The 15,642-nt window shown below is 49.3% G+C and overlaps 2 protein-coding genes and 1 long non-coding RNA gene across 5 annotated transcripts in view; 1 reads left to right on the forward strand and 2 right to left on the reverse strand.

Moving 5' to 3' along the window:
- SHOC2 (SHOC2 leucine rich repeat scaffold protein) overlaps positions 1-2,020 on the reverse strand; it is a 72,735-nt gene extending 70,715 nt beyond the window's left edge. Inside the window, exon 1 of one of the 2 annotated variants that reach the window (XM_075504553.1) lies at positions 1,904-2,020. The gene's annotated coding sequence lies outside the window, so the exon portion shown is untranslated. Of the gene's footprint in view, positions 1-1,822 lie in introns of both variants that reach the window. The other variant, XM_075504552.1, reaches the window with a different exon arrangement.
- Positions 2,021-7,284: 5,264 nt separating this feature from the next.
- On the reverse strand, positions 7,285-14,768 carry LOC142411153 (uncharacterized). Of its 2 annotated transcripts, none has more exons than XR_012776130.1 (3): positions 13,649-14,768; positions 11,558-11,709; positions 7,285-9,143 (listed from the first exon to the last, which is right to left on the reverse strand). It is a non-coding gene; the product is annotated as an uncharacterized LOC142411153 (long non-coding RNA). The 2 variants fall into 2 exon arrangements; XR_012776131.1 differs by having other exon boundaries at positions 7,285-9,215.
- A 333-nt stretch (positions 14,769-15,101) lies between these two features.
- BBIP1 (BBSome interacting protein 1) lies at positions 15,102-15,547 on the forward strand. The gene is made up of 2 exons (XM_075504561.1): positions 15,102-15,177; positions 15,272-15,547. Exons 1-2 carry the CDS (start codon positions 15,132-15,134, stop codon positions 15,442-15,444), a joined length of 219 nt encoding a protein of 72 aa, XP_075360676.1. The 5' UTR covers positions 15,102-15,131; the 3' UTR covers positions 15,445-15,547.
- Positions 15,548-15,642: the final 95 nt, after the last annotated feature.

Genomic DNA, 15,642 nt, shown 5'->3' on the forward strand with positions numbered 1-15,642 from the left:
ATTAGCCTAAATTAAAAGGAATCCAGCTTCAGATTACTAAAATAATCTCCCATTTTACTCATCCAGAGCAAAGAATAATTACATAGAAAACCAAAATAGTCAAACCCAAATCATTCAACAGGAATTAAGAGGATAAGAGTGTTACTAAAATTAAAATGTATGCACAACAGTGTAATAATAAATTCATAGGATACAGCAAATCTTTCCCAAAACCAGGCTAGGATTATATCAAGATCACCATACAACATATGCCTGAAATATGGCTGTAAATAAGTGTGACTTAATTTGACCACCACCTACTTTAAGCCCTCGATTTTATAAATAGAAGCATCCAATAATGACTAGTGATTAAAAAAACCCGCACAGTTTAGAAGGTGAAAAGAAGAAACAATAAGTAGAAAGTCAAACATGCAAACAAGAAACAGGAGAAAATTAAGACCCTGAAGGTAATTACTAAAACCATCTTAATTTCTATTTTGATAGTCCAAAAAAATCCAGACCAAGTACTGCAGCGATGACAATACACACAATTACAACTCCTTGATCACGGATATTCTGCCTCGAAAGCGTCTGCACATGTGCAGAACTGGGTAAAACATAGGCTTCCATAGTCCCATCTCAAATACACGAGTTAAAAATTACTAGTACTATTTCAGTACTTTGTAATTGTTTTCTCACACATTGCGACTTTTTATTCCATCTCCATACCCGCTCCTAAATAAGCCGGTAAAGTCAAGCAGCAACACAGTTTCACCAACTTCAATTCTGATGAATTTCTGTATAGCTCACGCCCAGTTGCAATTTAGTCAACACAGACGGCCGTTCACCTTACCTAAGGTTACTACAGCTTTTTAACTGTTTTCCTAGCGAAAGATACGTGCAACTCGGTGAAAACACCTTCTACGGCCACAAATACACGCGGGAAGCTGTCACACCGCTTCCTCTGCAACACCTCTCTGTTTTAAATACCGGGAAAATCACCTGGCTCGACGACTTTTGAAAGGAGATTCTGGCTCTCCGGCTCCATCAGAACTGCCACAATAAATACATCGGGTGAAACAGGAAAAGAGCCTCACGCCTATACGAGAGGGTGGGGGACAGCACTCGCACACACAGGAGGAGATGTAATCATTACCCTGAACGCCGGTAATCATTACCCTGAGCGTCAGTGCCACTACACACACGCGAAGTCTCTTAAATTTCTCTTCGCCAGCTCTCGGTACCGGGAGCTGGAGGGGAGGAGGAGAGGTGAGGCTGTAAAACGGAGCTTCCTCCTTTCTTTCCTTTTTTTTGTTGTTGTTGTGGCGGTGGTGGTTGGTCGGTGCCATCGCCCGGCAGCGCGGAGGAGCGGGGCAGCCCTGCCACCGAGCCCAGCGGGGCGATCGGCCGCCCCCTCCCCGCCGCACGCAGCGGGCGGCCCCCGGCCCGCCCCACCTGCCCCGGGCCCCGCGGCCGCCGGGCGGGGCTGCACCCCGCCGGGGCACGCACGCACGCACACGCGCACACACACACACACACACACACTCACTCTCGCCGGGTGCCGGTGCGCGGAGCCCGGGCGGGCTGCCCCGCCGCCGACCCCCCGCGCTGGGCCGGCACGGGGCGCGCCCCCCGCGCGGTTACCTGCCGCCCAGGCCCTCCCCGCCTTTGTGCCCGCGGCCTCCCGCCTCCCCCGCCGCCGCTGCCGCCCCCGGCCGCCGCCAGGCCCACCCCGCCCGCTGTCAGCCGCCGCCTCGGCGCGCCCCGACGCCCCCGGCGGCGGCGAGTCCCGCCGCCGCCGCCCCCCGGCCCGCCGCGGCCCCGAGCCCGGCCAGCCCCGTACCGTGCGGCTCCGCCATCCTCCCGAGGCGCGCTCGGCACCCCCCCTGCCCGCCCGCCCCTGCCGGCCACCGTCTCTGCGCACCGAGCCGTCACGGGACTCCCCGCCCACAGACCTCCCGCGGCACCACGGGGGCGGGCCCGCCGAGGCGCGGGGCGACCGACCGCTTCCAGGTTACGGCGCCGCCGCCATCTTGGCGGCGGGCGGAAGTGGCCCGGTTGCCCCTGGCGACGGCGAGGCGGCGGGGCGGGGCGGGGCGGAGGGGGCTGTGCGGGCTGCGCGCCGGCCTCCCGCGGCGGGAGCGGGAGCGGGGAGCTCAGTAACGGGAGCTCAGGCAGGGCTCCCCCCTGTCCCTGCCGCTTGCCTCGGGGTCCCGTAAGCCCCGCGGGGCCTGGCCGCGGCCCGGGCCGCCCCGCCGCCCCGCAGCCGCCCCTCAGCGCCCACCTGACCACAGCCCGGTCGCCGCCTCACACCGCAGCCCCCGTGGCCGCACATCCCGGTGAAACCTTCCGTCGTGTCACCGCTGCGACACGGGGGAGGAACTTCTGTCGAGAGTGAGGAGGACAGCCCTTAGCTCCGTCGGTTACTGACTGCAGCTCATTAAAGTATTACAAGAAATAGGAACTATTTTCCCACCAGTCCCACTGTTTAACTGGAGAGTTTTCCCCCCAGGACAGACGCGATCAGAAATTCTGATACGATGAGTTGGTACGAAGCAGCTCTCGGTGCTGTACGTGCATCGCACAGCTACCCCACTCTCGCTGCCCGTCACCTTTAGCTGCTGAGACATTAGGAAAGAGATGGACCAGGGGACTGCGACGTTTCTATCTTTCCTTTTTCTGCAAAATTGGGACCGTCCCCAGCTGGCACCTCCTATAACCTCGCACCGATGTGCTGACTATTCTTTCTGTAGCAGATAGGACAAGCTAAGCATGACCAAGCTGCCCTTGCAAGGAATACGCTGGGAGCTGCAAGAAATGGCAGTAGCCATTCAGAAGGTGGCAACCATACCTCTGCGTAGAAAAATACATTCAACAGAGCATCTGCGATCAGTCATCATTTGATTTCGGATGAGATTTAAAAGCAAGTTCTCTGACGCCTTTTTATAACAGATCTTTTGGTATTTTGCTGAGAGAGATTTACCTTCTTTTTAATGCTAAATTCTCAGCCGGTTGCAATCAGTTCCCCTTTCAAGCCTAGATGGATTCTGCACTGCAGTAGTAGCTCAACTTTCTAATTTCTAAAACACATTAAAGCTAGTGGGAGTCTACTATTTGATCTCAGTACTTGCTGATCTGGACTGGTCCCACTGGCTCACGTTCGAAAGGAACAGCAGCCACCTCAGCAGAACCAAAACCATGAGTAAATTTGGGAGCTGTTTCCTACATCAGGTAGTCAGATCTAAGTATCTCCTATTACCATCATATTTTAAAAACTTTTGGTAACCATGGAGGCTAGTTTCAGTGAAACAAGGCTATTCATATTCGATTATCTGGGTTCTGCCAGTTTCCTTTGTGTGATTCTTTGGCAAAGCAGACAGTTCAATGTGGTTACACGCTTGTTTACTAATAAATGCTGGACAGCGTTAAAAGCAGAATTGGCTTTTCGGCATAATGGATCACAGGGCAGAAACCAGGTGAAATATCCTAGTGACAATATTTCTTACAATGACTGGATGTTTATTTGTTGTTACTACTCAGTAAAACGTTCAGTGTGGACACTGCACCGATCCCTTACAAGACACGGAAATACACACTTTGCCCTGAAAACTTGGAGCCTGAAAGAATTTTTTCTTGTGTAGCTTATTTGAACACACACAGATGTCTACATATAACTGCATCTTCTGTGTTAAAGACCATAGCGTGTATTCACCACACATAGGGAGGATCTGAATATTTTCTTGACTGTGTACTGTACCTTTACATTTCTCAGGCTCTTTGTGTGCAAAGTGCTGCTGCTCAATTGCTTTAGCATTGAAGAGGTATGTACAAAGGATACATGCTACGTGTACTCTGGTTCTGTCAGAGATTTTACTTCCGTTTCTACTTGCTTTGCTTTCAAAAATATGATTTGAAATCTAAAAAAAATGCTACCTTATACTCAAAAAAACTGGTTTGCTCTTTTCATGACAAAACATAAAACTGAAAAGCTGATATAAAGTATAGCAGGACAATTGTCACTAGATGATGAATCAGCCAAGAAATTTACACTGATAACTCCACCCTTCTGCTGCAATTCCTTAAATATGTTCTAGGAGATTAGACCAATACTACAGTAATACTTGTGCCAACAATCAGAACTAACAGACATTTTTTCAAAGGCAGAATTCATACACACAAGATTTGTTCTTAATCTGCACAAATGGAGTAGTTAATTTTATACCCTCCTACTGGATGCTGGAGAGCTCAGCTCCAGCCCACTCCCAGCCTTCATCAGCCCTGTTTGTCCCCAAATCTTCATCAACACAGACCTGGTCCAATGTAGAAGGTGAGTATAAGAGTCACAAGCCTTAGAAGTATTAATTAAGGGCCTCAGCATCAGGAGACTACACTGACAAGCCCGTATTTTGAACCTTGTGGTGTTGCAACCGAGTACCTCTCCTTAAGACAGATCCACAGACAGTAAGAGGTTCCTCAGTCTCTGTTGCCCCAGAAAACCCACAGAACTGTGCGAGGATCTTGAATTACTGCCATTCACACTGAAGTGAGCAGCAAGGGAAATATAATTAACGAGCATTTCATAACCTACATGTGTACATCTTCTGAACTAAGGTTTCACTGGCAATTTCATTTGGACATTGCTTAACTTTTAAACGCTTGGCTTTGCAACCTTCATAATGTTCCTTTAATACCTGTAACATTTTCTATGTTCCTGAAAAGGAAAACTGTCGGTGCAGGATCATGCACCATCACAGCACCTCCATGGGCCATGAGCCGTGCTAGTACCTTTATATGCCCAACAGAGACCTCTGCCCCTTTTACTCAAAGAGAAACAGATAGCAACAGCAGACTGCTATCCTCCAACTGGACCAGCAGCGGAGGGGGATGAGTGTTGGAATTTGGATTATTCAGTGGATTCATAAGACCATTCCTAAGGCTATTTAGTATTTACACAGTTGTTTCAAGCATGTTTCTACAAAGCAATGTGATTTATGAGGAGCTAGCTCTTACACAATGAACTAAAATAAAGCAATTAATTAGTTAAGCTTGCTTAAGCTGACCACTAGATCAATCCACCAACTTCAGAATCATCTTTGACTGAATTCAGATACCTCAGATATAAAAGCCTCACTTGCCTTTTCTTAATTTAGTGGCTGTCAGACTAATGAATTGACCCTTTCCCTCTTGGCCATGTGGCCTTTTCACTACCTCCTCCCAACTATAAAATTTTTGTCATCTAGCTACAAGAAAGCCCGCTCTCCTCCCCCAGCAGGCAGCTGCCACCACCTCATCCAAGGACACTCAGTTCTAGTCGTTTCTGCACTGCGGACTGAGGCAGACAGCACAAGAGGCAAATTCTTTGCCGGCTGAGCCAACGTGAAGGCCAGCCTCAGGGAAGCTCTGTTCCACTTCTAGCTCTGGAAGTCAGCATGTCCCAGTGAGCACAGCCCATTGCACCCCTTTGCACCCGCGTGGTCCTCTGCTCTGCCCTGCGTGGGGCTGCCTGCGCCTGACCTCCTCCACTTTCAGACGTCGATCACCTGTTCCTTCTCCAGCCTGTCTCTCCTTTCTTAACCTCCAACAGGGCCTCCAACTTTGGTTCCCCATGCCAGGCCCTAGTTCAGTCTCTTGTCTGGTTCTTCATCTCACTGCCTATCGCCCTGACATCCCCATCTCTTCCTTCTCAGCTCCTTGTACTAGCAAACTGAATTCTGCTGTGTCTTCTGTCCCTCCCGTGCTGCCAGTTCCTTGCCAGCCAGTCTCAGCATAAAACTCCTTGAATTCCCAGTTTCACTTTCTTTGTGAATCTCAGTCTCCCTCTATCACATCTCAAACCTCCACATTCCCAGTCCTAGCTTTTATCTTCCTCTCATCTCACCTCAATCTACCCAGACCTTCCTGCCCTGTCCTATTCCTTTCCCTTCTCTTGAATCAGCAGTTTACAGAAGTTTGGCTTCAGCCAAGGGTTGCAATGTGTTCAGTTGTTCTGGGGGAAGAGAAGCATGTTTTGAAGGCTGATGGCATGACAAAGCCCATTTCATTTTGTGAGCATCATACTGATCACGAAAACGGTGTACGCCTTCGTCACTGCTTTTCTATCTTCCCCTTGAATGTAATCTTGACTCTGCTGCCTTTATCGTGGGGCTACAAAAACTGGGAAGGCTGGAACAGTTGGCGCAACTCAGAGAGAGGAAGGGTGCTAGGCACAGAAACTGTACCTGAAGGGTGCACATAGACATTCAGAGCCCTTGTCAATGTCTAGAAGCTAATACTGCAACCGAGTGGCTGACAAGATCTGTCACATTGAAAACAGAGACTGCCCCACCAGGGCGAAAGCTTCTGCCTGGTGCGAGATGCTGTTGCAATACAAAGAAGGATACAAAGAAGGGGAACCTCAAAATGTGGTTCTCTGTTGAAGGATTACAGTACAGTAAGATGTTGCTATTTTTACTGTCTGTTCCTTTTATGTGTTCAGAGTCAGGTCTGCTTACTTGAGTGACAAGAAATTGGAGCATGGAGCTGTTGGAGCAAGTCCAGAGGAGGGCCACAAAAATGATCCAAGGGCTGGAGCACCTCTCCTACGAGGACAGGCTGAGAGAGTTGGGGTTGTTCAGCTTGGAGAAGAGAAGGCTGTGGGGAGACCTTATAGCAGCCTTCCAGTACTTAAAGGGGTCCTATAGGAAAGACGGGGACAGACTTTTTAGCAAGGCCTGTTGTGACAGGACAAGGAGCAATGGTTTTAAACTAAGGGAGGGCAGATTTAGGCTGGATTTAAGAAAAAAATGTTTTACAATAGGGTGGTGAGGCACTGGAACAGATTACCCAGAGAGGTGGTGGAGGCCCCATCCCTGGAAACATTCAAGGTCAGGTTGGATGGGGCTCTGAGCAACCTGATCTAGTTAAAGATGTCCCTGCTCTTGCAGAGGGGGTGGACTAGATGACCTGTAAAGGTCCCTTCCAGTCCAAAGCGTTCTATGATTCTATGATTCTAAAAGGACAGAGTTTGATTAAGGTACCTATGTTCTCAAAACCAAGTAGCATGGCGTAGGGTTGTAAAACTATCATGTAAAAAACAATTCTGGTCCTGCCAGCTTCAACTTTCAACTCATTAGCCACCTATCTAGGTCTGTCAGGTGGTCAGCAATTTTTTGAACAGACTTCCTAGGTCTTGCAGGAGCTCTTCCAGGTGGAAAGACAGGACATATCAACGCTGAAACAGTACATCCAGAATGCCATGCATGAAATTATTTTCTCTTATTTACTTGTATGCACACAAACTTTTTCAAGTATGCACTGTGTCCTAACTGCCCCAGGGCCAGCAGTTCTTCAGTTTATTTAGTACAAGGGAAAACTGCAAATCCAGCAGGCTATCAAGCAAGCTAATCTTCAGTTATGCAAATGGAGAGTCAACCAGTTCAAACAATTTATCTTTCAAAGTCAACACGATGAACAACAGAAACAAGCAAGAGCTTTTTCATTCACAACAGACAATAAACTGTATTTTTTTAGTGTAGATATTCTAGACAGGATAGTATCTGCTGTTAGAAACTCCTACTTTTCTCTACAGTGAAAGACAGGGCAAATTAAAGGCTTCAGCTGTCTGTACTTTGAAAGGGAAGAAAGTCTGGAATGAAAAAGTCAGTTAAACTGAAACAGATGCTGATTATTCCAGCTCCAGTCAGGCCATCCCTAGAGAAACCAACCTTTCTTGACTTCATTTCATTCTTCTGGTACTTGCAGATCCATTTCTGATATCCCAGGGTAACTCGAAAGGACAAAGCAGAATCCAACAGGACATTTTGTGCTCTGATGGACAAGCTTCTCTTAGCTTGGGTCTGCAGCACCTGAATTTCAGTAGGCAGTGTGCCTACTGAGGACTAACCATGTCCAGGACTAACATAATTCCCCAAATTAAGGGGCAAGAGGGAATGGGTATTCACAAAAGCTAGTTTAAATCTACAGAGGTTAAGCTTCCTCTGTAGTCAATAAGATAAGCCTGTGCTTAGGCACTCTGAATCATATTCTGAAGAAATCACTTTTTCCATTGACCTCATGCAGACCCTGGGGAGTTGAGCTTTCCAAGGGAAAAGCCACTTCCTCCCCAGGAAAGTGCATTCAAGCCTAAGTGGCCGTGGGTTCACCAGCTTTTTACGTGCCGCACATTGCTGTTGGACTCCGGTGCTGCGTAGATCTGCATGCCTGCAGGTGGTACAAGACATCTCCTACCATTGTACCTGTTTCACTTGGCTCTTGTGTCAGCCTTCTAAAACTGGCTGGCACCAATAATCTGGTATGGTGTGGCTTAGATGGCTTGCATGTCGTTTCATGCCTTCAAAGGTCTGTGAAGCTTAGTAGAAGGCTGACTGGTATGGCACAGTATGTAGGAGCGCGAGTGTGAAAGCAGCCCAAGTTTTTCTCTGCTGAACTTCATAAAAGGGCATATCCCGCCTCTGTTCTGCATAAAACAGGGAGCAGGCTTCCACTTCCGCGTTGTCCTCTCTGATCTTCCAGTCCTTAACAGCCACAACAGGGTAGCAGCGTAGCCTGTCCTTCAAAGAGAGAGCCTGAAGACCACCAGTTCTGTGCTGTTATCACTTTTAGCTGATAAAGGTGTGAAGCCAAAGGAAAAAGGCTCCCATAGTAGCCAAGAAAGGGGAAAGGTCTCTGGGAGTGGTGGCTCCAGGAAGGCAGAACAATTTTATTACAAGTTTTTTAAGATTACTGTAAACAACTCAACTGTGTCCTAAAAGTGACTGGGAGTGGCAGCACATCCATGCTGAGCGGTGTAAAAAAGCCAGCTGCCCCATGCCCAGGCAAGTATCATTGCCAGCAGGTTAACCAAGGCCACAGGCAGAAGCAGTTTTACTCGGGATTATATATTGTCGCTGCTGCAAGCTCCGCTGCCTGAAATGTGGAAGAAGATGAAGATCAGCTGAACAGGAGAGTCCCCAGGAAAACAAACAAACAAACAAACAAACAACTCTCATTCACATTCTCTCAAAGAGAAAAACATTCTTTAAAAGTAACTTGGGAAGGGAAAATTGAGGTGGAATAAAATATTTGCCTGTTGGTCTTAATAGCTGCAGCTCTGCTATCTATTTTCTCTCCCTCTTCCAGACTGTCAGCAGGGATTGAGTGTTCTCCTGGAGCCAGGGATGGATTTCCTGAATGGTGACAAATAGCAGTAAAACCTGAAGTCAATTCCACAGTGAAATCATTATATAAATTGCTCTTTCCTGCAGGAAAGAGATGGATGAAAAATAAAACAAATCAGAAAATAGTATGAAATGCGTAATCTTACAGTTCAGTTATGGGAAGTGAAAAGAACAATGCCAACAATGATGCTGGCTCGGTCAGGGAGCCAGGCTTTATAGGGAGTACACCTGTAAAGGAAAATTTCAGTTGAGGATTTCTGAAAAAAAACTGAAAACTAGATCATTCAGGTGCAGATTGATCTTCCAAACTCCTTCAGAATGATCATGAAACTCCTTCTGCCCAGAGCCATGAAAACTAGAGCAGAGTGAGTGCAAGCAACCCTAATATTTATTATTATTGTGGTAGTGCACAGGAGCCTTGATCTTGATCTTGATCTTGTGCGCGGGGTGCTGTACAAAAAGTGTGTTCTGAGTCAGACACTGAAAGCTAAATGTAAGACCAGAAAAATGACACGCATTTGTCACAGACACAGGGAGCATGAGGAAAGAAAAGCAGTCAGTGTGCTGCCAAGTTTTTTTATAGGCCATACGGACAAGGAGAGCGTTGGAGAGAGCTCTGAAAGATGATTTTTTTTCAACACACATTAATAAGGGGTTGGTTGCAAGGCTGGGAGAAAGCGTAGAGATGTTTGAAATGGTAACAAGTAGGTAGTGGAACTGGCCATCACAAGCTGATCTCAGGACATCCCGGTAATACTCTGAAACAGATGAAGAGGGGTGGGCTAGGGACAGACGGGTCTTGAAGAGGCAGGCATTTGACACACAAGAAAAGAGAGAGTTAGTAGACAGAAAAGAAAGAAGCGACACAGACAGAGCGACGGGCTAAGAACAGTCCTGCATTGTGAGGACAAGGGCTTGGTTATTCAAGAGTTTTCTTTCCCCCTCTTGTTTCTCAGGGGGAGGAGCGTGTTTCAAGGGATAATAATACAATCATTTGACTGTGTTAAGAGATTTATGGCCTGACTTTACCATGTGTTAAAATACTGATTCTCTTTCTAACATATGCTTTAGATATTGACATTATTTTTTCTGTATAGAAGACTGACTTCTGCATACAAAAGCTGCGACTTCATAGTAGGATCCAGCGATGCTGGGTAAATACAAAGTGACATAAGTGAAGCACAAGTCTCAGATTTTTTCCACTCAATTAAATAAAGATAGCAAGAGAGACACTGAGCAGTGCGTGGCGGTGAGAAGCTGGAATAATTAAACAATAATATGACAGACGGTGCATTTATGGGCAATTACAGCATGCCTCTGCTGGCACTTTAAGGCACAAGGCCAAAGACTTAAGCGATTCAAACCACACAAGTAGAGCAGTAACCTCCTAGAAATGCCAGTTGAGAGCATCTGAGCCCAGAATGGGACTTACACATAGCAATAAAACAGGCAGTCAGGTCTCTGCATTTACCGGACATTACTGCTAGAGATAGAGCAGGAAGAGCAGCCCATCAAAAAGCTGTTTCTGTGTCCCTTGGATAATACATTTCCAGGCACTTTTACATATGTAGCAGTGAAAGACAAATCTTCACACTGAATAAGGACATCTCCTTCTTGCCTTGTGTGTACAGCTTGAGGATACCACTGCATCAAACAACGACAGATTTAAAATAAGTATATTCAGAAAGCTCAACTAAAAGAAATCATTCATCTGTCAACTTCCAAAAACAAGGACTGGGTTGAACATCAAGCTATCAAGCTTCAGGCTCTGAAGGCATTTGTGATTCCCTCGGGGAGTCACACGAGGCTTTCTGTTCCCCGCCTTACCCCACCCAGTAAACCCAAACCACCTTCCTCCTCCTGGCTCTGAAGAAGATGGGTTCTGTATCCCATGGTACCACTCAGCAGCTTAAGGGAATAATTGCATGAAATCTGCACGTGTATTTTTGAAAGTGTTGGTCTGCATTATTCAACACACGTCACAGTCATGCTGGTACACTACATCTCTGACCTTATCAGCACATATAGAGGTGAAACCAGCTCTAGATTTTTAGAAAAGAAGAAAAGAGAGAGAGATCTGCCTGGAAAGCAAACACAGATCAGGTGTTGTTAAAAGCTTCTTAAACTGTCAACGAAGTATTTACTTAAACTCAGAACAGGAAATCACCTTCAAGATGGGTAATTCTCATGAAAGTAGCTTTACTTTTAAACACCCCATGTCTGGAGCTACATGATTATATGGAACTCTCAACCAGAATTTTGTTTTTAATGTAAGGACTTGATTCCAGACTTTCTTGTATGGAAAAAATGGAAAACATGAACTTGAAAGGCTCAAAAAGCAGAATGAAAATAAAAAGCATTTAAAATGTATAAGGACAAAACCCAAGCCTCATAAACAAATGGGACTGGCAACATTGCTTCACCTAAATGCTTTTTTCTTCTACTTAGAAGTTTCTCAAGACTTAAAATAAGTGTCGTTTCATATCTGCAGGGCTTTCAGCAAGCGGCTGCCACGTTATGAAACTCTCTGGATTCCAGCAATGCACATCTCTGCTGTCTGCTGCACTTGGAGTATCTGGGAAGAGGAGGAGGAAAACAAGCTTATCATTTATAAAATTATTGCTGGTTTTGTGGTTGTGAGGCTTTCTGCAGTGTACAAGAATAACTTGTTTGTGACACCAGGAAAATAAGGATATGCAACCTAGAGCGCACTGTTCTCTCGGTGGATACCACTCTCACGCTTTGTCAAATAACATTGGGTTTCATCCGAAGGTCGAGTCTCAGGACTTCAGGAAGCTGCATGCCACGGGGGCACAACTCGAGACCTGGGCATCATTACACTGTGCGTGAGGATAGCCTTGTTCTGACTTCTCCAGCCACATGGGGTAGCACCAAGACAACGCACTGATTCAGCACGGTCCTGCTGCAAGTGCATGGTGCTTTTCCCAAATCAAAGGGGTTTGGCAAAGTATTTCAGCTTTGAGAGAAATGAGAATATGTTAGAGCACATGTTGACCCCAGAGGCAGATAATGGCAAAAAAATGGGGTATAACCATGCTTTCTTTAGCAGAAGAAAAGATTGGGTCCCTCATCTGTAATTGGAAAAGTCACATCTTCTCTTGTTGTTCCTCTTCCAACAAAACAAGGGGAGTTAGGTCCTCTGTGCCACACTTTCCCCTCCTCTCAACTATGGCTAACATCACTCTAGTGAATAAATACCAGCCTTACTCAAAGCTAAACCCATTCCTGTTTTTAAGGCACTTTGAAAAGTATGATATTAAGCTGCAGACAATGCCCATGCCTCTCTCCTCTCTCTCATCCAGTCCTTCTAGTCCTGAAGGTGGTAACTGTGTTTTTTCCCAACGGAAAGAGGTGTCTTAAAAGCAGACTTACTAGAGACTGTTGAAAACAATCCCCGCAATCATGCCTGTCCCAGTGCTATCAGCTTTCTAGATAGGCTGCCAAGTTGGCATTTGACGAGCTAAGAAAATGGATTTAGCACACGATGCCAGATTCCACTTCTCAATCACTAAAATGCTCAAGTAACAAACTGAGTTGACCATTGTTTCTTATCACCAAGCAAACAAACCCCGTTGGCAGGAAAACTGTGTTTAGAAAGTGATTCCCTACATGACTGAGATGGGCTCTGGTTGCTATAAATGCCAATCCTCACACAATGCTGGACTCCAGGTGGTCATCGGGCACTGTGGAGGACACTGTCAAAAAACCTAGCCTGCAATTTGATTTCAATGTCTTGCTTTCAGTTCATCTTCTGTTGCTCTGCAGGCCATATTCATTACCACAGGAATAACTGTTGGTTTCACAGCGCAAGATTTTCAGCCATAACTGGCTGCCTTTTATATTCAGTTTTAGCCATAGCTAAGATGCTAACTGGATCAGTTCGTCTGTTTTTTTTTAAACAAGCAAGCAAGCAAACAAACAACTACCAAATTACTGATCTGCAAATTGCATGTACTGTTTAAAATGCCCTGGTCTACAAAAATCCGCAGTCTTCATAAATCAGTCCCTCATCCTTTTCTCCTCCAATCAGTACAAAATACCAATCGGCAGACGGACTAGCACACCAGACAAAGAGGCAGCTTTTCCCATTGAAATCAGTGGGAACGTGTCTGTCCCCTTCAAAGGGTAGAGAAGGATGTCCCAAGCAAGCACGTCCATTTTATAGCCTCATCAATGCCAACCTTCTGACCTGAAAGTGGAATATGTGAATCACAACAGACACGGGCCCACTTCTGCGCTGCCCCGGACCAAACCAGAAGCGTTATCTTTGGCCGACTCCACAAAAGGCAGGAAGCAGGAGACCCGCTCTCACCCTCTGCAGGTCCTCTGCTGGCCTCCAACCTAATGAGCAGGCGAGACTTCAAGTGAGGTGGAAGCGGGCTACCTGAGGGACCATCGGTTTCCTACTGTAGGTTGCCTTAGAGGAAAAAGGAAATAGTTCTGGAACAATGCAGACAGAGGCTTTAAATAACTATCAGAGGGGTGCCACTTACTGGAAGTTAAGTTTTATCACAGGTCTCCCGGCAAACCTAGGCCTCGCATCCCATAGGTGACAGGTCCACAGTGCGGTGCCTGAGCTAGCGGAGGGAAGCACGCGGCCAGCGGCATCAAGGCAGAATGGGAAAGAAAGATTTGCAAAAAATCATTTTCTCCCTCATTTTACTCATCCACGGCCAGTTCCTGCGCGGTCGTAAGAAGCAAGCTCTCGATCTCAGAACAATTAAAGGAATTGTCACGGGCTGCTGAGGCTAGGTTAGCGGGATTATGAGCCTCCACTGTCAGTCCCCAAGGAAAGGCCAAGACAGACAACGTGGGCAGGGCGCACGGGCAAGCTCATTAGCAAAATCTAAAATTACAACGCATCCCGGGATCGGGGCGGTGCTGGGGCATCGCACAGGCACCGGGACAGCCAGGTGAACCCCGTCATGCCACGGCTTCGCGGCGGGGGATTTCTGAGGGAAGCTGCCACGGGCGGGGAATGACCGAACCTGTTGGGGGGGTCTCAGGTGCACTGGCTGATCAGGTTTGGCGACGTTTAAGCCCTCAGCGTTTAGAAAGACACCGGCTTTTACTACTGTTTACATGTTAAACAGTAGCGTGATTCACAGGGCAAATCCCGAGGCGCTGCCCGAAAATGGAAATCGGAACGCGTAGGCCCTGGCCAGGCCCGTCTGTTGGACGCTGTCTGCTGGGGGGGTTATTTAAAAAAACAAAAAATAAAACAAACAAAAACCCCCAAAGCCCGAGTTTCGCGGCGAGGAGGAGCGCAGGCCCGGCGGGGCGCGGGAGGCGCGGAGAGCCTGGGCGCCGGGGTGGGAGCGGAGGGCAGGCAGCGCAGGAGGGGAGCGCAGGCAGCGGAACGCCGCGGGGCCGGGCAGGCCGGCGCAGGTTTAACGGCGCCGCCCCACCGAAGAGCCCCCTGCGCGGCGGGAGGCTGGGAGCAGCCGCGGGGGCCCGGGCCCAGCCCGGCTGGGCTCTGTGCGCTCCCACCGGAGCGAGCCCGGCCGCGGCCACCCCACCGAGCCTCCGGCCGCGGGGCAGTCGAGTTCCGCGTCCTGCTGCCCGCTGCCCACGCAGGACGCCGCCCCGCCCGTCCCCGCGGCGGCTGGCGGGGAGCCGGCAGCCCGGCCCCGCGGTCGGCGCAGCCCGGGGGGGGGGGCCGCTCCCGCCCCGCCCGGGGCGCAGCCGTGGGGCTGCCCCAGCACAGCAACTACAGTTCCCGGCGTGCTCCGCACCACGCAAAGGACTACAGTTCCCGCCGCGGCGGGCGGCAACTGCCTTCTCCCCCCCCGAAGGACTACAATTCCCAGCATGCATCGGGGTACCAGGGACGGCCACAACGCCCGTTGTGGGGCGGGGTGCCGCGCAGTGCAGGCAGGGAACTGTAGTTTTCTTCGCGGAGGGCGCGCCTTCCCCCGCCGCACCGCGCATGCCCGTGCGGGCGGTGCCAGGGCACCGCGCCTGCGCGTCGCCGTCATGCCGGAGGGGAAGGCCGCGTTCCGCGAGGTGCTGCCCAAGCAAGGTACCGGCGGCGGGCGCGCCCCGGCGGCCGGCCCGGCCCGGCCAGGCCCGGCCCGGCCCCGGCGCTCACGCACGGCGCTTCTCTCCCCCTGCAGGGCAGCTGTCGGTGGAGGACGCGGCCGCCATGGTGCTGTGCAAGCCCAAGGTGCTGCCCCTCAAGTCGGTGTCGCTGGAGAAGCTGGAGAAGCTGCAGCGGGCGGCGCTGGAGGCGGCGCGGCCGCCCGAGGGGGCCCCGCCGGCCCCGGGGGCCCCGCCAGCCCGGGCCTAGCCCCGAGGAGGGGCGGCGGGCAGCGTGCCCTGCGGTGGCCGCACCCGCCACTCGGAGGTACCCGCTTTGTAACGGAGCTTGCGGATTAAAGGCTGGCCGAGAACGCAGGAGGTGTGCTGGACGGGGAGGGGGCGTTTTCCTGTGGAAGTGCCACTTGTCGCTTTCGAGGGGACGTTTTACGTCCGTCTTCAGGCGTGC

Source organism: Mycteria americana, chromosome 6 (genome assembly GCF_035582795.1).
Source record: "Mycteria americana isolate JAX WOST 10 ecotype Jacksonville Zoo and Gardens chromosome 6, USCA_MyAme_1.0, whole genome shotgun sequence".
In the NCBI taxonomy this organism is placed as follows: domain Eukaryota; kingdom Metazoa; phylum Chordata; class Aves; order Ciconiiformes; family Ciconiidae; genus Mycteria; species Mycteria americana.

Excerpts from the sequence above, each read along its gene's own strand:
- BBIP1 (XM_075504561.1), top strand. The coding sequence starts at position 15,132 with ATGCCGGAGGGGAAGGCCGCGTTCCGCGAGGTGCTGCCCAAGCAAG. Across the intron at positions 15,178-15,271 it reads CGAGGTGCTGCCCAAGCAAG|GGCAGCTGTCGGTGGAGGAC; the intron begins GTACCGGCGGCG and ends CTCCCCCTGCAG.